At 44.6% G+C, this 26,668-nt stretch overlaps 1 protein-coding gene across 1 annotated transcript; it reads left to right on the plus strand.

The window, feature by feature from the left end:
* Positions 1 to 984: 984 nt before the first annotated feature.
* Positions 985 to 18,797, plus strand: upf2 (UPF2 regulator of nonsense mediated mRNA decay; the record flags this gene model as incomplete). Its single annotated transcript, XM_083935002.1, has 20 exons — positions 985 to 1,016; positions 3,418 to 3,795; positions 3,944 to 4,723; positions 4,968 to 5,128; positions 5,214 to 5,405; positions 5,498 to 5,647; positions 5,766 to 5,869; positions 6,104 to 6,189; positions 6,426 to 6,534; positions 6,676 to 6,789; positions 7,852 to 7,968; positions 8,166 to 8,555; positions 9,586 to 9,861; positions 10,460 to 10,643; positions 13,329 to 13,483; positions 14,752 to 14,856; positions 14,952 to 15,050; positions 15,167 to 15,340; positions 17,164 to 17,305; positions 18,160 to 18,797. The coding sequence occupies 20 exons, from the start codon at positions 985 to 987 to the stop codon at positions 18,282 to 18,284; spliced, it is 3,873 nt and encodes a 1,290-aa protein (XP_083791128.1). The 3' UTR covers positions 18,285 to 18,797.
* Positions 18,798 to 26,668: the final 7,871 nt, after the last annotated feature.

Here is a 26,668-nt window from a genome sequence, read left to right on the forward strand (position 1 = left end):
ATAAATTAATAAAAAAATGCTGAAATGTATAAATAAATACAAAATGTAGAAAGAAATGTAAAGTATCTTTATATTATTTTTATATATATTCATTTATACATTTATTTATTTTCTAGTATTTATTGTATTTACATGTATTCATCTATTTATTCATATATTCCAGCATTTATTTATTCATTTATTTTTCTTGTATTTATTCATAGATACATTTATTCGTGCATTTATTGATTAATTAATTTCAATATTTATTTATTCATAGATCTATTTATTTATTCCTGTATTTATTTATTTATAGATTTATTCATTTATCAGAATCAGAATCCATTATCGCACAGTTTGTAAGAACAATACATACCAGGAATTTGACCTGGCGATTTTGTGCATAGCGGATAAAATTATACAAATATACACATAAAAAAACAGAAGGAACACTTTTCTTATATTTATTAATTTGTACATTTAGTCATGCATTTATTAATTGATCATTTATAGCTGTATTTATTTATTACTGCATTTATTTATTTATATTTGCAATTATTTATTCATATATTTCTTATTTATTTATTTATTACTGCATTTATTTATATTTGCAATTATTCATTCATTTATTTCTCAATTATTTTTTTATTACTGTAATGTTTTATATGCATTTATGTATTTAAATTTGCAATTATTCATTAATTTATTTCTGTATTTATTTATTTATTTATGTATTTTATTTATTGAGTCTTGAGTCACGTTTAGTCCTCCTTAGCCCTCAGGTGTCCAAATACATGCCTGTTTTTAATGCCACAGTTGTAATGTACCGTAACACAAAATTATTCGGGGATAAAGACAATTGTGATGATACAAAAGCATTAAATATAAATACGTCAAAATAACCTAAATAATATGATTTAATACGACTTAATAATGATATTTGTAGTCAGGCATAATTTGTGCCACTACCGTTAGAGGGTCCTTCCGCGGCTCACACGGAAGCTAATGACCGATGTTTGTGATGCTACAATTAGCAGGTAAACGTTTTATTTTAATGTTATAACGATGTTTACACGAAATAAGAACATATATAACCATTTATTTGTGCTGTGTGTTAGTTTAAGTTCACACTATGACGACTTTACGCGCGCTAACTGTGAGTTTAACGCGGTTAAAACGTTTGTTTACATCTGTTTATGTGCGTTTGACGGTTTAACGGCGCTAGCTGTGCTAATGCTAACTCTGTTTTTATTGGTTTGTTTACATGTTTGAAACGTTACAGCGTGTTTTTTTCATGTCATAAACATAAAATCTTCTCCAGGGATACGATTCAACTATGTATAAGCCATATCACTGACATATGAGAGAGCTAATTTAACGTTATCATGTCAACTGAGGCTAATGTAGCTAGGCTAGGTGGCTAACGGATATGTCAAGCCGTTTTAACAGTTAATTGCTGGAGTGGGTGTGTATTCCAGATATGAGTAATTTGATTATTCTAAGTCAAAAACAACATTTTAGATATTCATAACGTCGTTTTTCCTATCTTAAAATGACGTCACCTTACCTTTGTTATTGTTTCACCTTTTAAAAACAAACATATAAATAAAAAACAAATGACAAACTGTGCAGGCAGAGGAAAAAGGGCTTCCTTGAATCCTCCACCATAAAAAAAATCTTAAAGTTATTGATATTTTAAAAATACTACGGAAGCCCTAAAGGGTCAAGCATTACACACATTTCATTTACTCTGTTTTGTTTTCCTGATATCAAGATAATTAGTTTGATAGAAAACGAATGAAACGTGGTTTCCATCACAACGGATATGTCATGCTTGGTAAAGACTTCTCAACGGAATTCCATTGCTAGGCAACAGCCTTGTTCCTTGTTAACTTCCTGTCAGCTGATGTCATTCACTGACACTGCAACAGGAAACAAACTAGGACTGTTTTGAAATGTTTACAGCTTTGAAAAAGTTGCAAAGACAACACTGACAGATGAATTCAGCTGGTTATTTACGGTTAAACACTGTAATCTATACATGTATGTGCACATTGTCAAACTCCTCCCTCTTCTGGTGTTTATGTTGTTTTAATAATAATAATATGGAAAAATGTAGTTAATGAAGACATCAGACTCAGTCACGCCTCTGATAAAGCTGAAGCCTCACTAACGTCTTCTTCATACTAATGTGAACATTATCTGTAATAATAACGTTATTCCAGCCTCTGTCAGGCTTTGGTTGAAGAGATCTGTGATGGTGATCCATGTTCTCCTGCTCCTCTGACATTGATACACTGATTCTCCAGGTCTCACGTTAATTATCTTTATTTCCTAAAACAGAGGACATAAAATGTATGTAATGTCTGACCCTTAAGGGCTTCCATAAAATACACACAATGCAAAAACATAATAAAAGTGACGGTAAACTTATGACAAAATATGTTTGGTAGCAACAATGAAAAGAAAGAACAAAACTGTGTGTGTGTGTGTGTGTGTGTGTGTGTGTGTGTGTGTGTGTGTGTGTCTGTATGTGTGTGTGTGTGTGTGTGTGTGTGTGTGTGTGTGCGTGCGTGCTTGCATGTGTGTGTGTGTGTCTGTATGTATGTGTGTGAGAGGGGGATCATTTTTACTGTATCGACCCCTGAACAGGTAAATAACCTCTGAATAAAACAAATAAGACATACAGTAGACATCAATACATGAAGAAAAGCATTTATAAAACAGCAGTTAAATGCTTCGTAAGCATCTTGTGTAAAACTCTATCCTGATACATTTATTAGAAAAATAGAAAAACTCATTCCAAAATTTTATATCCCCAAATCTTATTGACAATTGACATCAGTGAGTGAGAAATTAAGAGGGAGGATTTTGCCTTTTATGTGTATTGGGCTTTCAATTCTACATATCAAAATATGAAATACTGTATTTACAACTGCAGCTTTACAAGTAAGAATTATAGATATCCAGAATTTTCATTCTAAATATCTAAAATGTAACCATGAATATCCAGATTTGATTTAATAATCCTTTGATATGCTTTACAATGAAAAGAGAATTAAAAAAAACACATTTTTATACATTTATACAAAAAAACCTGAGAAAAGTACACAATGCAAATTTTAATTGACGTACAAAAAGCCAGATCTGTGCCTCTCATCAACATCACATCATCCTGTTTTTCTGGAAATACCTTCAGAATTGCAGTGGATCGTGTTGAACAGTACCTGACAATCTCTGACAGAAAGAAATAAAACAACAGGTTGTTTGACACGTTTTACTTCTGTTTTGAAGTTATTTCCAGAGTTGAAACGTAAACTTATGATAAAAAATGTTCCGTCTGCTGCACAAAAACATTTTTAACCCAATTCTTACATATGGTTAGAGGAGTCTCTAAGGATTCCTTCGTAAACCACCGTTTCTTGTGTCTCTCCTCAGTATGCCTGCTGAACGCAAGCGCTCAGTAAACATGGATGAGAAAGACGTTTGCACCTTCAGCGGCAAGGAGAAAGACAAGGACCGAGATGGCGACAGGAGGCCGGCGTCTGTCCGGGACAAAGCGAAAGACGAGGCCAAAATGAGCGGCAAAAAAGACGGCGGCGGCGGCGGCAAGGAAGAGAAGAGGAAGCGCCTCGAGGAGGAGAAGAAGAAGAAGGAGGAAAAGGAGCGGAGGAAGAAAGAGGAGGAAAAACAGAAGGCGGAGGAGGAGCAGAAGAAGAAAGAGGAGGAGGAGAAGAAGCAGCAGGAAGAGGAGGAGAGGAAGCTGCAGGAGGAGGAGGCCAAAAGACAACGGGAGGAGGAGGCAGCTCTCCTGAAGTAAGTGCTGATGATGCAAATACCACCAGAGTCAGCGTGGTCGGTGTCTGGATACATGTCCGTAAATCTGCTCAGAAATCAGAGATAAGAGACGTTCTTAAGTCTGTCTTCATGGTGTTTCTTTCTCCATTTTGCCTTATTTCTGCAGGGAAAAGGAGGAGGGGCATCAGCTGCACCAGGAGGCCTGGGAGCGCCATCAGTGCCGGAAGGAGCTCCGCAGCAAGAACCAGAACGCCCAAGAAGGTCGGCCCGAAGAGGCCTTCTTCAGCCGCCTGGACTCCAGCCTGAAAAAGAACACCGCCTTCGTCAAGAAGCTGCGCACGCTCACCGAGCAGCAGCGCGACTCGCTCTCCAACGACTTCGCCTCGCTGAACCTCAGCAAGTACATCGGCGAGGCCGTGAGCTCCGTCGTGGAGGCCAAGCTGAAGATCTCCGACGTAGGCTGCGCGGTGCACCTGTGCTCCCTGTTCCACCAGCGGTACGCCGAGTTCGCTCCGTTGCTGTTACAGGCGTGGAAGAGGCACTTTGAAGCGCGGAAGGAGGAAAAGACGCCCAACGTGAGCAAGCTGCGCACCGACCTGCGCTTCATTGCCGAGCTCACCATCGTCGGCCTCTTCACCGACAAAGAGGGGCTTTCTCTCATCTACGAGCAGCTGAAGAACATTATCGGGATCGACCGGGAGACGCACACCCACGTGTCCGTGGTCATCAGCTTCTGCAAGCACTGTGGGGACGACATCGCCGGTCTGTTGCCCCGGAAGGTGAAACTGGCTGCCGAGAAGTTCGGCTTAGGTTTCCCTCCGAGCGAGATCATCAGCACCGAGAAGCAGCAGCCCTTCCAGAACCTGCTGCGGGAGTACTTCACGTCGCTCACCAAACACCTCAAGAAGGACCACCGCGAGCTGCAGAACACTGAGCGACAGAACAGGTGCGTGGCCGACCGAAGTCAGCACTCCTCCCGTTGGGCTGCACGTGTCAATTATGGCCTGTTGTGTTCTTAAACCCCCCCTAATGTTTCACTTGTTTTCAATCACAGTGTTGTTATCTCGACATTTCCCACCGCACTTGAAGGCAGCTTAGTTTTATCGTTTGTCCAGATTTGGTTCCTTTGCCGGTCGATTTTGTTTTATTCACTCTGAAAAGACCCCTTAACGTGTTCTCTCGCTCGTCAGGCGCATCTTACATTCCAAAGGGGAGCTGAGCGAGGACAGACACAAGCAGTATGAAGAGTTTGCCACTTCCTACCAGAAGCTGCTGGCTAACACTCAGTCCCTGGCTGATCTGCTGGATGAAAACATGCCCGAGTTGCCTCAGGACAAGACTGTGCAAGAGGGTGTGTGTCCTTTCTCTTCCTGAGTTCAACCTAAATGTGTGTTTTTATTTTACATATGTGTCTAATGTTCCCTCTGCTCTCTCAGAGCACGGACCCGGCATTGACATTTTCACCCCCGGCAAGCCCGGAGAGTACGACCTGGAGGGAGGGATCTGGGAAGACGAAGACGCTCGTAACTTCTACGAGAACCTGGTGGACCTGAAGGCCTTCGTCCCCGCCATCCTCTTCAAGGACAACGAGAAGAGCAGCCAGGGCAAAGACAAGGACGACGCCAAAGGTATATTCGATAAAATCACACACACACTTACGAGGAAAGAGATTCACACGCAAGTTTTGTTCTCACCGCGCTGCTGTCGTTGTCCGGTGCAGACGGCAGAGAGGGGAAGGACGCGGCCAGCACCACAGAGGAGCTGGAGCTGGAGCTGGAGGCTATGGACATCACAGACGAGCCTCTGGAACTGGAGGGACCCGACGAGGCAGAGAACGAAGAACTGGCTAAAAAACTCCTGGATGAGCAAGGTAGAGAGCAAAGTGCAGAGCAGCAACGCTTTCTATAGAAATACTGTGAGCTTTTGTATCGTTCTGAAAATCTATGTTGTGTTTTTATTTATTCATTTGATTTTCTGTGTACGTGTAGAACAAGAGGACGAAGAAGCCAACACAGGGTCCCACCTGAAGCTAATCGTGGACGCCTTCATCCAGCAGCTCCCCAACTGTGTCAACAGAGACCTCATAGACAAGGTGATGAGCAACAAACAGGTTCCCACCTAACCTCTGTTGGACGACTCGCTCTTACATCACCCGCCGAATGCTGGTTAAATGTGCATGAGGCCCGTAGATTTGCTTAACCCACCGGACACAGTGGTACTGGATGGAGTGATAAAGTTTAAACCCTCACTTCCTGTTGTTAATGTTGCAGCCTGTCTTCCGAGTTTGTTCCTGTGACTTTATGAGCACTGTGTTAAACCTCCGCAGGCCGCCATGGACTTCTGCATGAACATGAACACCAAATCCAACCGGAGGAAGCTCGTCCGAGCCCTCTTCACCGTCCCCAGGCAGAGGTAAAGCTGCGCAAACTATGTCAACGCGGTCTCTTTTTATGTGTTTTTAACAGCAATGGAGGAAGACGAGATATCAGGCTGGGATACACACACACATACTAATGTGCTTATGTGTATTCAATGGGATTCGTTTAGTAGAAAACTACAGAATATTATCAGCCTTCTCCTGCACCTTCAGACACCACCAGGGGGCGCCGTCGTCACAGCTTATGCTCTGACTCTCTCTCCTTTGGCAGGTTGGATCTTCTGCCCTTCTATTCTCGTCTGGTGGCGACTCTTCACCCCTGCATGTCAGACGTGGCCGAGGACCTGTGCTCCATGCTGAAGGGAGACTTCCGGTTTCACGTAGGTCCTCTGTTTTCTAATTGTGCCTTCATGGATGACTCTGAAACAAACAAAACTAGCAGGAGATTTTCTTTCCCCCTACATATTACGAGTCACAAAGTGTCTTTTGATAATGTTGTGGTACTAATATCTGTGCCGTAGATCCGTAAGAAGGACCAGATCAACATCGAGACCAAAAACAAAACGGTGCGGTTCATCGGGGAACTGGCCAAGTTCCTGATGTTCACAAAAACCGACACGCTCCACTGCCTCAAGGTGGGTGAGAAGGATCATCGCTACCTGGGAGCTGAGGCTCTGTTTTCTCTAATATGAATGTCTGAAATAAAAATAATTTATAATTAATAATAATAATAATAATAATATGGAAAACTGTTGTTAATGAGGACATCAGGCTCAGTCACGCCTCTGATAAAGCTGAAGCCTCACTAACGTCTTCTTCATACTAATGTGAACATTATCTGTAATAATAACGTTATTCCAGCCTCTGTCAGGCTTTGATTGAAGAGATCTGTGATGGTGATCCATGTTCTCCTGCTCCTCTGACATTGATACACTGATTCTCCAGGTCTCACGTTAATTATCTTTATTTCCTAAAACAGAGGAAATAAAATGTATGTAATTTCTGACCTTTTAAGGGCTTCCATAAAATACACACAGTGCAAAACATAATAAAAGTGACGGCAAACTTATGACAAAATGTGTTTGGTAGCAACAAAGAAAAGAAAGAACAAAACTGTCTGTGTGTGTGTGTGTGTGTGTGTGTGTGTGTGTGTGTGTGTGTGTGTGTGTGTGTGTGTGTGTGTGTGTGTGTGTGTGTGTGTGTGTGTGTGTGTGTGTGTGTGTGTGTGTGTGTGTGTGTGTGTGTGTGTGTGTGTGTGTGTGTGTGTGTGTGTGTGTGTGTGTGTGTGTGTGTGTGTGTGTGTGTGTGTGTGTGTGTGTGTGTGTGTGTGTGTTGTATTGACCCCTGAACAGGTAATTGACGTCAGTGAGTGAGAAAATAAGAGGGATGATTTTGCCTTTTATGTGTATTGGGCTTTCAATTCTACATATCAGAAATATGAAATACTGTATTTACAACTGCAATTTACAAGTAAGAATTATAGATATCCAGAATTTTCATTCTAAATATCTAAAATGTAACCATGAATATCCAGATTTGATTTAATAACCCTTTGATATGCTTTACAATGAAAAGAGAATTAAAAAAAACACAATTTTATACATTTATACAAAAAAACTGAGAAAAGTACACAATGCAAATTTTTATTGACGTACGATAAGAATATTAAATGTGTGTTTGTGTGTGTGTCTCCACAGATGCTGCTGTCTGATTTCACCCATCACCACATAGAGATGGCGTGCACGCTGCTGGAGACCTGCGGACGCTTCCTCTTCAGATCCCCTGACTCTCACCTGCGGACCAGCGTCTTGCTTGTGTGTACTCTTGTTTTACACGACTGTTCGGTTTGTTTTTGTCGAGCTGGCAGACCTGACAACTAGCCGAAACAGAGAAAGACTCAACTAACAAAACATAACGACTGTTTCCTCCAAAGCGCCGGTCGCGTGGTTATTAAGTGTTTAGTTTGCAGTAGTTGATGTAAACGTCTGATAGTTTCCTGTCTGTGTTCCAGGAGCAAATGATGCGTAAGAAGCAGGCCCAGCATCTGGACGCCCGCTACGTGACGATGGTGGAGAACGCCTACTACTACTGCAACCCCCCGCCCATGGAGAAGACGGTGAAGAAGAAGAGGCCCCCGCTGCAGGAGTACATCCGCAAGCTGCTCTACAAGGACCTGTCCAAGGTCACAACGGAGAAGGTGCTGAGGCAGATGCGCAAGCTGCCCTGGCAGGACCCCGAGGTCAAGAGCTACCTGATCTGCTGCATGGTCAATATCTGGAACGTCAAGTACAACAGCATCCACTGCGTTGCCAACCTGCTGGCCGGCCTGGTGGCCTACCAGGAGGACGTGGGCATCCATGTGGTGGACGGAGTGCTGGAGGACATCCGGCTGGGCATGGAGGTAAGAAGAGACGACCTGATGCAGTGATACTTCAGATAGAGAGGTGGATTTGACAGGTTTATTAGGTAACAGGAGAGGAGAGGAAGACAAACGCAACCGGTTGCTAATCCTCTTTGACAGTTCTGACACTTGACTGAAGAGGAAGACGAGTCAAGGATGTTTTGACTGTCGTTAGTGTAAAGAAACACTGTTGCATGTTGCAGGACACGTGACGATGCGTTCTGGCTTCAACCCAAGTTTTGCTCAGCACTTCAAAACGTCTCACGTGGTTGACTGTGAGCATGTTGAGCAGGGACTAGGCCTGTCGCAATACGAAATAAATCAATGAATCGCATGATAACTTTTAATGAGCTCGATAACTTTGCTAGCAGCGATCATTTCCATTTTTCCTGTGTTTTCCTGGTGTCCCTCTGTCAAAGAGACTGGAGGACGAGTTTCCCCTGAGCCTCACTCTTCCTCAGCGTGATGAGGAGTTCACCCTCGTCTGGTGTCGTGTCAGTCATTTGTCAGCAGCACGGTCTCTGTGTGTGTGTGTGTGTGTGTGTGTGTGGGGGGGACCCCTGGAGTTGCCCAGAGTGCAGCAGGAGAGTCCTGTGAGGAGCAGCTTAGAGGACGCGTTGGTTGAGATTGGAGGAATAAAAACACAGATGGAGTTGGTTTCAAAGCCGAACGCCACAGCTGCTGCCTCGGACACTTCAGGTTCAAACCCAACGACCGCGGTGAACCACTTCACCTGAGCCGCTGTGACACTTTTGTTTAAAACAGGAGCAAGTCAACACTCCAATGGGTTAAAACGGACCGAGAGTCCATTTCATTTATTGTTTTTGGTTGATTTGTTTTTTTATTCTGGATTTTTAAAATGTCTTTGAGTTCTAGTGTTAAATATTCTTTAGAAAAAACATTTAATGATCTTTGAAATAGTGGATTTGCATGATTATGCCATTATCATAATATCAGTTTAAAATGGTTTCGAAAGGGCAAAATTCAAATTATCGCTTCTCGAATATAATCTTCTTCTGTTCGTTCCCAGGTCAACCAGCCCAAGTTCAACCAGCGGCGGATCAGCAGCGCCAAGTTCCTGGGCGAGCTCTACAACTACCGCATGGTGGAGTCCGCCGTCATTTTCCGCACCCTCTTCTCCTTCATCTCGTTCGGGATCAATCAGGACGGCAGCCCCAGTGTGTTGGACCCACCGGAGCACCTGTTCCGCATCCGCCTGGTCTGCACTTTACTCGACACCTGCGGCCAGTACTTTGACCGCGGCTCCAGCAAGAGGAAGCTCGACTGCTTCCTCATCTACTTCCAGGCACGTCGGCTCCTCATGCACCTCTGGTTTCTGATTATCTCAAGAGTAGGGATGAGTTATCAAGATTACTGTCAGAGGAAATGTTTTTAAATATTAACAAGGGAAGGTTAAAGAAAACTCAAACATGTCAGCCTACTTTCTATGTAAAATAAAGGGGTTGAGCTCGTCATCATAGAACTAGGGTGACATCCAGATAACCTCTACGTACCCTTACAGATGTAGAGAGTAAACAGGAAGACGTTGTGAACTCCTCCAGCCCAGTTCAAACTGGTTTGCAGACGCCACGCTTTGTAACCACGTTTCTTTCACAACACATAGCTTTAGATTAGAACTTCTCCTTCTGGTGTTTACAGCTTACTACCGTCTCTTTTAATGAGATTTGAATGTAAAAAACAAAGGTGAAATAATCATTTTATATGTGTTCGTAGAAATATGTAAGCTACCACGACTGTAAGGTGCTGGAAAAGATTGAAATATGACCTTGAAAGTGCTTGAATCTGACCTCTGAAAAAGGTGTACGAACCCTGATCCCTACTCAAGAGACTGTCTGGTCAGATTAAAGGTCGGGTGAATGAACGTGTGTTGTGTGTGTCTGCAGCGGTACATCTGGTGGAAAAAGAGCATTGACGTCTGGACCAAGGACCACCCGTTCCCCATCGACATCGACTACATGATCAGCGACACCCTGGAGCTGCTCCGGCCCAAGATGAGGCTCAGCTGCTCCCTGGAGGAGGCCACCAAACAGGTCACCGACCTGGAGAGGGAGGTGCTCGTTAAACTAGGTAGGATCATGTCTCCGTATCCGGCGTGTGATTACCTCGGCAGCCGGTCTCGCCGGTCGAGCTGCTCTCTGTCGTCCCGGCTGAGCAGCATTCCCCCGCGGTGCACTCCTCGCTTTGTTTCATCCGTCAGACGGGTTTTGGAGTTCGCAGAAACACGCACATGCCAAACGCATGCGCTCACTCAAAGGGCCCGGCCAACGCAAAGCTCTCAGGAATGATAATTATGAATTAAAATGATGTCCATCAGGTTAGGGTTCGAGTGTTTCTGGGCAGACTTTAATAAAGGCGGCTCGCCCCAAATAGATTCATCCTCACAATAGAGAGTGACATGCGTTCAGGAATGCGACAGACAGAGAGGAGGAAGAAGGACGCGTCTGTGTAGCAGGTGGATCCCACTCTGCAGCCCGCACCGCAGCGGCGCAGGAACTCTTTGGCTTTGTTTCACAGTTTCAAGGTGTTGACGGGGAATGTGCAGAGAGGAATGTAAACAGCAGCTCCACCCTTCGACAGAGAGAGAGAGAGAGAGACTGTGACTGAGTCAGTGCTCGACAATGTAATGAAACAGACATTTCTTTACATTCTGACTCGTCACAGACAGGAGTTTAATTAAGCACCTGTGTTTTTCCTACAATGACGAGCCAAAAACATCTGAAGTCTTGACTTCAAAGGTTTTAGTAGAAAAATGGACTCAAAGAATCAAAAGTAAAAGAACTTATTCTGCATTTTTACGTGACATTATTAGACAGTTAATGGGGAGACAACAGCAGCGTGTAACTGCAGGTTCAGCTACTTTTGATTACTTTATATTAGTTTTGCACAGTAAAACCGATACTAGAAAGGCACCGCGGTACCAAGCACAGTCCACCGTACTAAGTCATAATTTTGGTTTCATGAAAACACTACTTTATATACTATAAACTAAAACTTTATATGCAGTTTAGTGCAGTGGTTTCCAACATGGGGGTCTAAAAATCCATCAGATGAATCAGAATGAGATGATTAATGGAAGAGGAACAAAGAAATATAGTCTGGAAACCAGACGATAACACATGTTTTCCTTGGCAGATACTCTGGCAGCACATTTCTGCCCTACAAAGCCAAAGTGCAGTAACAATTTAAAAAATGTAAGGTTAAAAAATGTCTTTAAAGTTTGTTTATTTTCCCAACAGATTCATATTTTGCACACTGATGCTGGGTTATGGTTTACTAGTTTACCATTTAATAGATATTATCCAAATCAATCCTAACCTGCATACGTTCAGGTCAAAAACTGTGCAGAAATCATGTTATTAGCGATGTCGTAGTTACTGCACTCTAAGGCTTCGTAGTGCAGATTTGATCAGACGGGTTTAGAGCCAATCACACCTTAAAGAAAACCAGGTGAAGACAAGAGTCAAGAGACAACTATATCACTACTAACAAGTACAGATAAGCAACATAATGTAATATTCTGTAATATAATATAATGTGGCTGCACGGTGTTGTGGTGGTTAGCACTGTCGCCTCACAGCGAGAAGGTTCCAGGTTTGAATCCCGTCTGAGGCCCTTCTGTGTGGAGTTTGCATGTTGTCCCCGTGTCTGCGTGGGTTTTCTCCGGGTTCTCCGGTTTCCTCCCACAGTCCAAAGACGTGCAGGTGTTGGGTTCATTGATGACTCTAAATCACCCGTAGGTGTGAATGGTTGTCTGTCTCTGTTCGTCTCTATGTGTCCTGTGATAGACTGGCGTCCTGTCCAGGGTGGACCCCGCCTCACGCCCGATGTCAGCTGGGATCGGCTCCAGCCCCCCCACGACCCCGACAGGGACAAGAGGATGAAGATGATTGAATGAAGGAATAATATAATTTAATATTCTATAAAAAAGCCTTCTCTGTGCTCTCTACACAGACTACAATAAAAATAAAATAAGAACAAATACATAAGTAAATAAATAAAAAGAAAATAATATCCATAACAATAGAACCCTGGATATGGGAACCAGTGCATACACGCCCGCATGGACACAGATACACAAACATATACACACACACAGTACATGAACATTGCATATTGATTAAATAAACAAATATAACATTGATGCATTTTAAGGGCGTCTCTCAGGACATTTATCAGCAGACTGCACCTTTAAGTGTAAAAACCTGCAGAGTAATGAATAAATGTAGTGCCTTTAAAACTGCATTACAGCTGTACTGCCTTTACAAGTGTGTTTAAGTACAGGACTGGGGTAAAAGTTACTTTCCCCCACAGGTATGTGTGTGTCTGAGCCTGTTACGCCTGTAGAAAGTCATTGATGAGGCCCCCGGAGCCGAACAGTGGCTCCATTGTTTTGTCTCTCAAACGTTAACTCAGGATCAGGCATTCCTCCGAGTCACACGGGACCTGATCTCCAACTCCCGGCCTCCTGCCCGACTTCATTCTTCTCTGTACGCCGTCACCACAATTATATAATTAGCCTGTTTAATTGGTCGCACTTATCACCATTATTATAATCATCATCATCATCATCCTGGTTGTTGTGTAAGGCAGAAGAACGATAACTCCCTCCTGAGTATTTGTTCTATTTATAACCGATGCTTTTGTTTGAGTGGAGCTGCAGAACCACCCGTGTGTGATCCCGTTACCGTTCCTAACGCAGGATATATCACTTATTGACTTCTGTCCTCATTGTGTGTGTTTTTATATATAAAGGTCTGGCGATGGAGAAGGACGGTCGCTCCAGCGCCATGAGCGAAGGGGAGGTTCTCGACGAGGAAGACGACGACGGCGATGACGACGAAGAGGGCGGCGCCGAGACAGAGGAGCAGTCGGGCAACGAGAGCGAGATGAACGAGCAGGAGGAAGATGTGAGTCACACCTCTAAGACCACACGAGTCCACGCAAACACGGGTGTTTTTGAAACTGAACTATAAAGGCCCCCCGGTAAAAAAAAAAGTCCCACCCACATGAAACCACAAAATCCTCCTCAAACAAAGTCATACACACGCCAAAGCAGCAGGTGGAGATAGCACTCTTAACAGGAAGGCCATTTTAGCCAATCACAAGGCTGGAAACATTCACACCGGAAAACAACAATGGCGAACCGGGGCCGGCCAGATTCCTTCGTGTGGACTGACAGTGAGACACACACTAAGTGCTGATTAGTTCCTAATAGAAGCAGGATTTTTGCGAGGTCTTCCATCACAGCAACTCCGTCAGCTGGTCACGTCTAGAGCGCTCCACAAGTCTTCATGGACACAACTGACTGTGTCCATGGAGACTTGTGGAGAGGTGAGCGGTGAGCTTTTTTTGGCGAGCACGAGGCCTACGGCGGTTCTGAGGTCATTTCCTGTGCGCCTGTTGGGACGTAGAAAAAAGAAGGAGGGACCATGCGCGGACATTTCAAACAATGGCGGTGAAAGGTTCACGTTGGTGTGATGCGGAGGTGGAGTGTTTACTGCAGATTTGGTCGATGAAAAGATTCAAAAACAGTCGACAAGACGCACAAAAACTCTGAGGGCTACGGAAAGATCTGGAAACAAAGCCACGCATCGCCATGACGTCATCAATGCGTGTGACGTGTTACGGCGTGATGACGTATAGGCAGCAAGAAGCATTCTCCGAGGCCCAGGTAGTGTGAGTACAAACGGGCCTGGAGGGGGGGACAAGGACCCTAAAGCACGGGGCACGGGACGGAGGCACAGTGGTAGTGCGCCCTTATTTGTGAACAAATCTGTACGGCATTAAACAGCCAGAGACAGATGATGTTTTGATCCCGTTTGAATTGAACCATGAATTACGATGATGGTTGTCAGTTTAAAAGATCCAGGAAGTCACACGTCGTCGTGGATACTACTCTTTAGTTTTGTGTGATTCTCTCAGTGAACGACGTCTTTCCTCTCGCTCAATATACGTCACCTAACTCGCTAGCTAGCTAACTTAGCTTTACATTATCTCACCTGATGTTTTATTCAACTACTTTTCATCAACCGGGAACTAAAACAACGAGGAAATGAACCGCTGCTAGAAATCCTTTAAGCAAAACACAATGTTTTTTGCATGGTCCCTGACAAATAACTGATTATGGGCTCAATTCTCAGTCAGTTCACAAACTGTGTCACTTTGTTTTCCACAGGAAGGGTCAGAGAACGAAGAAGAGGAACGGGAGGAAGAGGAAGAGGAGAACACCGACTACCTGACCGACTCCAATAAAGAGAACGAGACTGACGAGGAGAACAACGTAAGCTCAAACACGTCCACGTGAACGTCTGTACGCATTCTGCGCTTTAGCTTTTTACAACCAGGTGTTAATACAAAGGTTTGTAACGTGTGAAGGAGGTGACCATCCGCGGCGGTGGACTGAAGCACGTGGCCTGCGCCGAGGACGAGGATTTCATCCAGGCCCTGGATAAGATGATGCTGGAGAACCTGCAGGTAACGTAGCGTCGACTCACCCGTCAGCTCAAAGGTTAAAGCAGTGAACGCGCTGCAGTAACAGCAGCGAGGGGTCGTCGTCCCTGAAAGGTGAACCTGGTGTGTTTTCCCCGCAGCAGCGCAGCGGCGAGACGGTGAAGGTGCACCAGCTGGACGTGGCTATCCCTCTGCAGCTGAAGAGTCAGCTGAAGAAGGGAAACTCCAGGGAGCCGTGCATCGGGGAGGGAGACTCGGACATCTCCGACACCATGCAGTTCGTCATGCTGACGCGCAAGGGCAACAAGCAGCAGGTAGCGTGCGTTTTGTCTTTGTACGTCTTTGTAATGGTTTATCATCTATTTTAGTCATTTTGCATCTTTTTGTGGTGGTTTCGCATCTATTTTTAGTCATTTTGCATCTTTTTGTGGTGGTTTTGCATCTATTTTTAGTCATTTCGCATCTTTTTGTGCTGGTTTTGCATCTATTTTTAGACATTTCGCATCTTTTTGTGCTGGTTTTGCATCTATTTTTAGTCATTTCGCATCTTTTTGTGGTGGTTTTGCATCTATTTTTAGTCATTCTGCATCTTTTTGTGCTGGTTTTGCATCTATTTTTAGTCATTCTGCATCTTTTTGTGGTGGTTTTGCATCTATTTTTAGTCATTTTGACAGTAATCAACTTAGTTTCATGGTAATATCTGTTAGTTAGAAATGTTATCCTAGTCACACGTTGTGTCTTCTGCATTCAATAATCTTACTTGAGTACAAACGTATTAGCATCAAATATATGAACACACTTGAATTATAGTGTATAATTAGATAAACTGCATGTGATTTAGGTTTTGTCTGCTTTAAACACGTGTTTACAGGTTTGACTTCTGTAGAAACTGTCACAAAACTTACTTTTGGTTGTTTACAGCACATCAACATCTGATTTAATGCGATGAAGAAGTGAAATAACCCGTCTATTGTATGTGTTGTATGTAAACATGTAATTTACCACATCTGTAAGGAGCTTTAAAAGCATGAAAATGCACCTTGAAATGCTTGACACGTTCTTCAGTTTGACTTTAGGAAAGGTGAAGAATCACAAACAGGAACAGGAAGTAAGTTACAGATTTATAAACACTTTATCGAGGACTGAACATCTGAGAACAGTGAGACACTTTGACTGTCTCGTACAGAAACGCCTGCTGAATGAAACCACACACACACACACACACACACACACACACACACACACACACACACACACACACACACACACACACACACACACACACTCACACACAAACACACTTTTGCCTCAGTCTAACTGAGCCAAGGAATAATATTGACTCTGGACTGTGTGTGTGTGTGTGTGTGTGTGTGTGTGTGTGTGTGTGTGTGTGTGTGTGTGTGTGTGTGTGTGTGTGTGTGTGTGTGTGTGTGTGTGTGTGTGTGTGTGTGTGTGTGTGTGTGTGTGTGTGTGTGTGTGTGTGTGTGTGTGTGTGTGTGTGTGTGTGTGTGTGTGTGTGTGTGTGTGTGTGTGTGGTGGAATGTGTGGTTTGAGGGCAGAGACGGGTTCTTGTGCTGCAGCAGGGTGTGTCCAGCCCGTTTCTTCCAGCGCTCGGAGGTTTACTGGAGCAGCGTGGCTTCACTCTGTTTTAAAGGACAGCTGCCAGACACACACACACACACACACACACAAATAATAACAACAACACTTCATATGAAGAGTGGAAAGAACAAAGAATACCTTTGTTGCTGTGGGTGGGAAATGAACATTTCTCTCTCTGTAAACACACACCGCCTCACCAGGTTTCCGCAGTGGGGAATGAAGGCATCCTCTGTGTGTGTGTGTGTGTGTGTCAGAGAGTGTGTGTATGTCAGAGAGTGTGTGTATGTGTATGTATACCTGTACCTGTCATATGGCAGAGGGTTAGAGGAGAAGATTAACCCCACTCTCACGTCTGTCCGTCAAATATGAAGCTACATGCAGTTAGCTTAGCTTAGCATAGAGACTGTAAACAGAGGGGAAGTGCTAGCCTGTCTCCGTCCAAAGCGAACAGGTTGTTTGGAGCTGAACCTTTAACCTCCAGGGATATCAGTGTTTCACCCTCTAACATGCGTGTTTGTGTTTTTGTGGTCGACAGTATAAGATCCTGAACGTGCCGCTGTCGTCCCACCTGGCGGCGAACCACTTCAACCAGCAGCAGGCGGAACAGGAGGAGCGCATGAGGATGAAGAAACTCACCCTGGACATCAACGAGAGGCAGGAGCAGGAGGACTACCAGGGTAAATACGTTTATTCTGCCTCTGATTCACTTTGTTTCTACAAACTGCAGCACAGCTGTCGATCGAACGTACGGACGACTAAATATGAGCTGAGTCTCAAGAAATACATGCAGAAATAAATAAATAAATGCATAAATAAATTAATAAATGCATAAATAAACAAATAAATTCTAAATAAATACAGGAATAAATAAATAAATGCAGAAATAAATGAATAAATAAATATATATACAAATAAATTAAATAAAAATAGGTTTACAAATAAATAAATTTATAAATAAAAGGATATAAAAAATGATAAAGATGATTTAAACATGTATTCATGCGTTTAGTGCATCAAGTCATATTTATGTAACAGCGCTCGAGCGCCATTTCACGAGCACCGACTCAGCCTGCTTTCCCTCAGATCCGGCGCCTTTGTGTCGCCCTTAACCCCCCCCCTCCTCTCTCCCGCGTCTTTGTTCAAAGTCTCTGCGTTGCCTGCGAGCACTTTGGTCGTTGGAGCAGGATCGGTAGCCCCGGTTGCCGTGGCGATCTCTGGAGTGAATCGCAGATAACAAACTTGAAAGAAACTGGCAGATAACTACAGTTGCAGACTTACTGTCACCTAACAGCTGTCAACGGCGTGTTTGTGCGGTTGTCTGGTTTTACCTTGTTGTGATTTCCATCTTTTTTCACGCACTGAATATAAACGAGAATGTTTTAAAGCTGCGGCGGCGATTTGAAATCTTCAAACTGGTGCGTTTTAATGCATCAGAGGGTTAAATTACAAACATCTTTTATCATATATCTCATCGTGTTCTTCATCTAAATGAAATGAAACCACTTTCTCCTTCTGTGTTTGCGTGTTACAGAGATGATGCAGTCCCTCGCCCAGCGTCCGGCCCAGGCCAACACCAACCGGGAGCGCCGGCCTCGCTACCAGCACCCGAAAGGCGCTCCCAACGCCGACCTCATCTTCAAGACCGGAGGAAGGTGAGACGCAAATCACTGGCAGCTCCGGCGCTCAAAAGCACGCGTCAGAATGTGTCGGGACGGCGAAGACGTGAGGATGTAGGGCGCTTTTATCACGCCGCAGAATGTTCTGACTCCAGCGCCTCGTCGGCGTCTCTTTGAAAAGGGCGAGAAGTGAAAGAGGAGAGAGGCGAGAGACGTGAGACAGGGAAGACGGGCGGGAGCAAAGACACGTCCCAGAGTAGACTTTTTAATTAAACACCAAGTTTAGCGACTAAAAAACAACAACAACGGAACAGAAAAGTTATATTTTGCACTTTTTAACTGATTGTGGTTTTCAGGTGTCGGACGTGAGGTTTTTCTTTAAAGAGCTCTGGAAAATATTTGAAAAATAAAGATTACTTTGAAGTTTATATTTTAACATCAACGGCACCTCGTTTGTTTTTCTTGCTGCTGTAAAACGACACAACACCAACATTTCTTTTGTGGGGAGGAGCACGTAAAGGAAAATATGATCAAATAATGTGTTTTTTCTCAATAACAGGAGGCTACAAGACTGAGGACGCACTCACACTGTCCCTCCGCACCGCGCCAAAACAGGTTTCATGGGTAAAGCCTAGTGCGTTTGACCAGTGTGAGAAACCATACCGCGTCTAGGAGCGGTCCGCTTGAGAGAGGTGGGCTTTAGTAAAGTGCGTTTGCACGTGAACGAGCACGAGCGTGCGCACGTGTACAAGAACGAGCACGAGGCCTACGGCGGTTCTGAGGTCATTTCCTGTGCGCCTGTTGGGACGTAGAAAAAAGAAGGAGGGAGCATGCGCGGACATTTCAAACAATGGCGGTGAAAGGTTCACGTTGGTGTGATGCGGAGGTGGAGTGTTTACTGCAGATTTGGTCGATGAAAAGATTCAAAAACAGTCGACAAGACGCACAAAAACTCCGAGGTCTACGGAAAGATCTGGAAACAAAGCCACGCATCGCCATGACGTCATCAATGCGTGTGACGTGTTACGGCGTGATGACGTATAGGCAGCAAGAAGCATTCTCCGAGGCCCAGGTAGTGTGAGTACAAACGGGCCTGGAGGGGGGGACAAGGACCCTAAAGCACGGGGCACGGGACGGACGCACAGTTGGAGGGCGCCCTTAAAAAAAATACTCTACCGTATTTTCCGGATTAAAAGTCGCACCAACCGTAAATGCAGAATAAAGAAGGAAAAAAACATTTATAAGTCGAACTAGAGTAAAAGTCTAACACCAAGAAACGACATTTCATCTTGAAAGGCAATTTAAACTAAAACTAGAACAGAGAACAACAGGCTGAATAAGTGTTTACGTTATATGACGCATAAACAACGAGCTGAGAACGTGCCTGGTGTGTTAACCTGACATATTACGGTCAGAGTCATTCACAGAACTATAACATATAGAACATGCTCTACGTTTACCAAACACTCTGTCACCAAAATATTCTGACACCAAAATGTCACTTTTCATGTGTTTGAGACCCTGTTTCTGTCCGTCGCCGAGCTAATGTCCCGTTCGCCTCACATAAATACGCTCGGCACAGCTAAACGCGGCTGATAGCTGTGGGAATATCCATCGTTAGCGAAAGAAAATGTAAATAAATGAAGCACCAGCTGCTCCGTTCGAGTCGATCACCAAATGCAATCCAAGAGGAAGGAGCCCGTTGATGATGTATTCCAGCAAAACACGTAAACGCCGTGGTTTGTGGCAGTTTGGTGAAACACAAGTTAACAACAGATGGTAAAAGGTTTGGAAAACACGGATCTCAAGGGTCAGGGGGCGTGTGTGTGAGGCGCGGATGAAGCCGACTCGCCTGCAGCTCGAATCGAAGAGAGAAACAACGGTTCGTGTTTGTTTCTTTCCCGGCTGCGATACAAAGATGAAACTTTCCGACCCAGAAACTTTCCACCGGCTGCTGCGGAACGACGACCGCGCTCTGATAAACCTGCGGATTATTGTTTTAATCTGGACATCGAGACGCCGATGGAGACGCTGCAGCAAACCACAACGTTCACGTGTTTTACTGGAATATAAAGCACCAATGGGCTCCTTCCTTTGGGACTGACTTTGGTAATCCACTGTAATGGACTTTACTATGAGAGGAGCTGGTACAGGGGCCAGTAGGTAAGTCTTTAAAACACTCTTTAATAAACTCTGGCTTCACTAACTACGTTGTTGCTGCTTTGTTGTGTGTGTAGGGACTCTTGTCATGCTGCTGCAGAGCAACAGTGCAGCTCGGTACAGGTTCCAACATCACATCAAACATTAAACATATCACATAGATGCACAAACAGACATGACATAATACACAGGGTCCAGGCTTATTCGTCCTCCTCACTGTTTAAAGTGATAACTGCAGAGGGAATGAAACTGTTCTTGAAGCGGTTTGTTTTGGGGGCGATGGTCCTGTGACGCCTCAGAACCTTGGAGGGCGAAGTGTGCCGGGTGAGTGGGATCAGAGACGATCTTACGGGCTCCGCCAAGCGTCTGTTTGCAGTAAAGTGATTCAAGAGATGGAAGTGGCGAGCCGATAATTCTGGATGCTCTGTTGATGATGGTTGTGTTATTTTTTAGGAGTATTAGGGCGCCCTCCCACTGTGCCTCCGTCCCGTGCCCCGTGCTTTAGGGTCCTTGTCCCCCCCTCCAGGCCCGTTTGTACTCACACTACCTGGGCCTCGGAGAATGCTTCTTGCTGCCTATACGTCATCACGCCGTAACACGTCACACGCATTGATGACGTCATGGCGATGCGTCGCTTTGTTTACAAAAGCATGGTAATGTTTTTTGCTTTGTGTTTTTTCGGGACTCATTGTGATGCAGCACGACCCCGTTTAGTCGACGTTGCAAGGCAACAACTATGTCCGAACAGGCGCACAGGAAATGACCTCAGAACCGCCGTAGGCTTCGTGCTCGTGCTCGTACACGGGCGCACGCTCGTGCTCGTACATGTCCAAACTGGCCGTGGACGGCAAGCGTGCCGCTCCTAGACGTGGTACGGTTGCACTCACACTGGTCAAAGGAACCAGACTTTAGCCGTAAAACGTGTTTGGGCGTGGCACGGATGCACAGTGTGAGTGCGCCCTAAGTGGTTAAAAAAGACGTTTTAAGGTGTTCAACTCGCAGCTAATCAGTGTTAGCCGCGGCAGACTTTTAGCGTCTCTCTGGAAAATCTACGTTTATCGTTCATTCGCAGAAAATGAACGAATTTGCCTAAAAAGACCCAGGGATGATTTTACGCCGGAATTAAACTTGACGTTTTTAAGACGTCAAGACGGTGGAAGGTAAAAAAAACTAAAAACAAAAAGAATTGACAGAAAATAAAGTCGAACAGTGACGATAACGAACGACCTGAGCGACACAGACACAGACTCACAGGATTAATACACTTTGATTAATTGAATTGACCCAGAATCTGATGTTGACATCGTTGACGTTCTGTGGTTTTTACAGGAAACCCTCAGGTTTTTCAGGTTGTTTTGAAACAAAGCTGAGTGTTTCGAGGTGTTTTTTCCGGGCGCACTTTAGGTCCTAACCCTCCTTTTACCCTCGGGGTCACTAAACTAAGTTAATGTCTCTGAAAACACGGTTGACATCATTTGTTTTTGCTTCATATTTAATGACGTTTCCTAATTTTAAGGGGACAACTGAGAAAAACCTAAATTTGACATGATGATATTTTATCGTCCTGTTCACAAACTCGCTGCATTGGTTCCTTTTTGTCATTTTGATCATTTGAATGATTTAATCATTATTATTATTATCGTCTATTTTTACGATTCAAATGTTTAGAAATGTTTGAAATAGTTTGTTTTGACCCTGAACGTAACACAAGCTACTCTCCTTTAATCATTCCAGTTCCTTTAAACGACACAAAATAATAAACTTCCTTTAAAACACACAAACAAAAACCACTCGATCCAACTTTAGATCGATCGCTGAGATATTTTCCCCGTGTGTTTCTGAAGCCACGTTAAACTGCAGGTGTTCTGGACGCGTAAGAAGCTGTTTGGGGTGCTGTCGACATAAACACACAGTACCTGACTTTAAAACCTGAGTAACAACTTGATTCTGATCCTTTCCTGGATGTTTAAATCGACCCAGAGGAGAAACGGCGTTCGCGGGTAACAGGAGGGTTAATGAGTTACCAAAGATTACGCTCAGAGCTGCAAATATCCGAATATTCGCTGTAAATTAGTACCGGAGCACAGAAAAACGTATTCGGGACGTTCCTGGTGTCATAACCGGACTAGCGGCTCCTGACTTTACTGCTGCGGTTCACTCTCGGCGCTCGTGTCGATGTTTTATCGAGTAAAAGCTGTAAAAACCGTCCGCGCACAGACGCAGTTTGAGACCAGCCTGTGGCCGCGGTGGAGCGTTTAGCAGCTGGGCAGTCTGTGGAGACCGGGTGTCTACAGTAAATGTCTGCTCTGTCCTCCAGGAGACGCTGATGGGAGTCTGGGTCCGGGCTGATCGAGCGAACGAGCGAGCGAATGAATAAGCGAGAGAGAGCGAGAGAGAAAGAGAAGATCGGAGGGGTCTAAACAGGGAACGGGTTCCTCCAGACGCCCCCCCCCCCCCCCCCCCCTCCTCTGAAGCCGGGGACAGACCAAAACCCCCTGACCTGAACACACACTTCTGGACCGACACCCCGACGGCGAGGAGACACAACCGGGGCTGGGGGGGGGTCAGAGGTCAGGGGGTCAGACAGACGGCTCTTTACTTTTTTTTTTTGTCTGTCGCCTGAGATGACGAGAATCAAACCGACCGTCTGGATCAGAACTACAAAAAGACGACTGCGAGAGTCCCGACTGCAACGGCGACCGGACGGGACGGGAAGACGGGGGACGGACGGACGCACGCATGCATCACCTCCCGCCGTCACACCCGGAGGAGGACAAACGGGACTCGTGTTGTTTAGGAGTTTAAAAAAAACCTGCGGGTGGATAGAGATTTAAAGTTAGCGAGGGATTATTTCTGCTTTTGTTTGTGTTTTGGGACTAAAAACAACGGGCACACTGTCGCCACGGCAACGCTGAGATGGCGGTGGCGATGGAGATGGCGAGGTTTATTTAAAGCGGTCGTCCAGTGATGCAGAGGAACTTCTAATGATTTCTGAAATGTGGTCGATGGCGTGAGACCCTTCGGTTCGTCGCTGGTTCGTCTTTAGCGAACACGTCTTTCACCGACGTTGAATGAACTCATTTAGTTTCCTTTAAAAAGAGACGACGTTCCGAGGCTTCAGCCGTTACTTTTACGTTTAAAAACGCTCATCGTGCTGCGTTTACGCCCGGCGTCCAAAGTTTCCCAGCCCCTTAAACGGAGAAGCAATGACGGGATCAGTTAGCTCGGCTGACAGAAATTTTCTGTTCAACCTACAGATCTAAATGATGGTGTGATGTTAAGAGTTAATTTAATGGTGTTAAACTAAAGTCTAACTTCTCAGTTTTGTAACCAAGCTTCGTTTTAACGTCCTGATTAATCTTTGTGTGAACCGGAGCGGTCAAAAGGACGCTAATGCGCTGAATTAGCCGCATGCTAACCCTTTATATCTCCTCTCCGTAAACACTGGAGCTGCTGGTCGTCCACATTAACATCAATGTTGTCCAAACTTCAGTCCTTCACAATAAAATAACTTACCTCAACAAATCAGAAATAAAGCGTAAAATCTTCTTAATTTCTGTTTTTCAATGTAAACCAGCACCTGAGCCGCTCAGGCAGAGCGTCGCCCAAACGTTCCCACTGCTTCCTCTCATTAAAGTCACTTTTGTGAATCTAATCAGACATATAAATGTTCAGTTACAAAGTTTAATTTTCACTTGTAGACTCTTACAGGTGTGTAAATTAACTCTACTCGGCGATCGGTCGGTAAAACACCACGGAAAAGACCTGAAACCCATCAGACCCCGTGAGTCCGGACAGGGTTAATGGCAGAGAACGGCGTCCGTTCCACCTCATTGTCGCCCCAGGATGATAAATATCTGCTGCTCTGTATTTTCTGTATTTTGAACATTTCAAACGCAAACTTACTTTACTATGAAAAAAGGTTATTTCGGTCCAAAAACCCCAAAAAGAGATCAAAATCTAACAACCAGCACTTCTAACGGGATCATTAAAGAGCTCCAGAGGCGCGGATTTCGTCCGCTTTAGACGGTTTCCAGTCTTTATGCTAGGCTAAGCTAAGCTAAGCTAAGCTAACCAGCTGTAGCTTCATATTTAACCGCACGGACCACTCTGGACCAACAAACAGGACCAGAACAAAGAGTCTCACGCCATCAGACGCTCGCTGACGGACACCTCAGTGTACATACTCCACCTTCTGTCCCTCTGTGATGTGTGTTCCTCCTCCAGGATCAGGAGCAGCCGAGAGCGACTTTTGAAAGCTTGCTTTGGTTTGTGAAGTGTAACGTGGTCGAAGCTTTGTGTTTTTTGTGTGGACACTAACCGTGTGCCTGAGGGGCTTTCTCTACCACGACTCTATATCTCATTGTCGATGATCTGTGGAGGCTCATGGATGGAAACGTATACTCTTTATTCTGCTGCATGAGTCTTTTCTGCACCAGCTCTCTTTTTGTCGTTTGTAGTAAAGCGTCTTAATCGAGTTTGTCTGTGTCTAGATTCAAAAAACTATTGTTCCAGAGAAGAAACAGAAAGCGCAGCTGTGTGTCACGGATCATGACAAAGAGAGAATGACCATCACAATAAACGTATGAAGATCGTCTGTCGGGGAAGTTGTCGTGCGTTTGTGGCATTTTTGAGAGGGTGCGCCTGTTTGTCGACGTCTAATTACAAGGCAGCGAACATAAGTATGTCCTCGTTTCCTGCCCGCTCGCTGTTCTACACCCTATGTACAACACTGCTGAGTGATGTCCAGACCAACCTGTTGGGCCGCAGGTTTACTGTTGACCTGTCACCCTACGGACAACGTGCACGCTCCCTTTAAAGGTAGAGTCACGCCTCAGGTGGCCACTTCAACACAAACAGGTTTTTCTGGCTGTTGTTTTTCCTCCTGTTCAGACTGGACATTAACATAAATCATTCAAATACAGTTTCAGTGGAACAGAGACCGAATATTTGTTTGAAGATTGTTATTGTCACTCACACACAAACATTCGACTTAAAAAAACATACCAACAATCGTGATCACGGATGAATTAAAGAACGGGCCGACGGAGCACGGACCCGTAAATTCAGGTTCTCTGACTCATAAAATGTTGCTGAAAACACAAAATCATCACAAAAAGATGCTGACTGACCAAAAGAATACACAACGCAACCAAAAATGACCACAGAGAAACACAAAATGACTAAAAATAGATGCAAAACCAGCACAAAAAGATGCAAAATGACTAAAAATAGATGCAAAACCACCACAAAAAGATGCAAAATGAGTAAAAATAGATGCAAAACCACCAGAAAAAGATTGTGGGGCCTCTGACACGTCTGCGCCCAGGGGCCCGTTGGCTCAGAATACGTCCATGGGTACATTATATTACATTATCATGTGACCTGATGACAGAGGTCAGAGACACGTGTCTGCTCCCTGAAGTCTTCTTCATTCATAATCACCGTCTCTGTGTCTGTGAGGGCAGTGGTCGTGCAGCGGTGGTGCAGTGGTGGTGCAGCGGTGGTGCAGCGGAGGTGCAGCGGTGGGGCAGCGGTGGTGCAGCAGTGGTGCAGCGGCGCTCCTCAGGACAGAAAGCCGCTGTGTTCAGCTCTTATGTAACCGTCTGCAGGCCAGACACTTTGCTTCTGTGCTTCTGCTGCTGCTGCTCAACACACACGACGCCCAATGTGAAACACGGGGAAAGGTCAGAACAACATCAGCTTGTTTCTAAAGCCTCTTTTACACGACGAACACTGGAGAGTGGAGGAAAGCTCACGACTGAGGCGGCTGCAGGGATTCACATCAGAGCGAGAAGCTGCTGCGTGAGAGTGAAACACGAGTCTGACACACTATTAAACACTGATACGCATGTTTCCCTAAATATGGACCCTTTCCTTCCTCCACATCGGAGATAAATCAACACATTTCACTTTCTTTCTCCTTGTTTCTTCTCTTTATTCTTTATTATTTGTTTAAGATCCACATTAGTTCTCACCGCAGAAGCATCGTTTCTCTCTGCGCTCCACACAAAACATGAGACGGTGAAGACGTCGCATTATAGACGCTCTACAGTATCGACAAACAGCAGAGAAAGCAGTTCACTCACATTCATGTTGTATCATTAAAAACACAGAATACAGTCCCATCAGCTCCGTCTGAGGATTTATCCTCCGGGGTTTACGGAAAATATTATAACAACATTATGACAAATAACAAAAAGCTTATGAAAAGATAAATCGCCATAATTCAGGTACATGCAAGTCATTCACCAAAATGACCAA

The sequence above is a fragment of the Echiichthys vipera genome (assembly GCF_963691815.1).
Source record: "Echiichthys vipera genome assembly, chromosome: 20".
NCBI lineage: Eukaryota > Metazoa > Chordata > Actinopteri > Perciformes > Trachinidae > Echiichthys > Echiichthys vipera.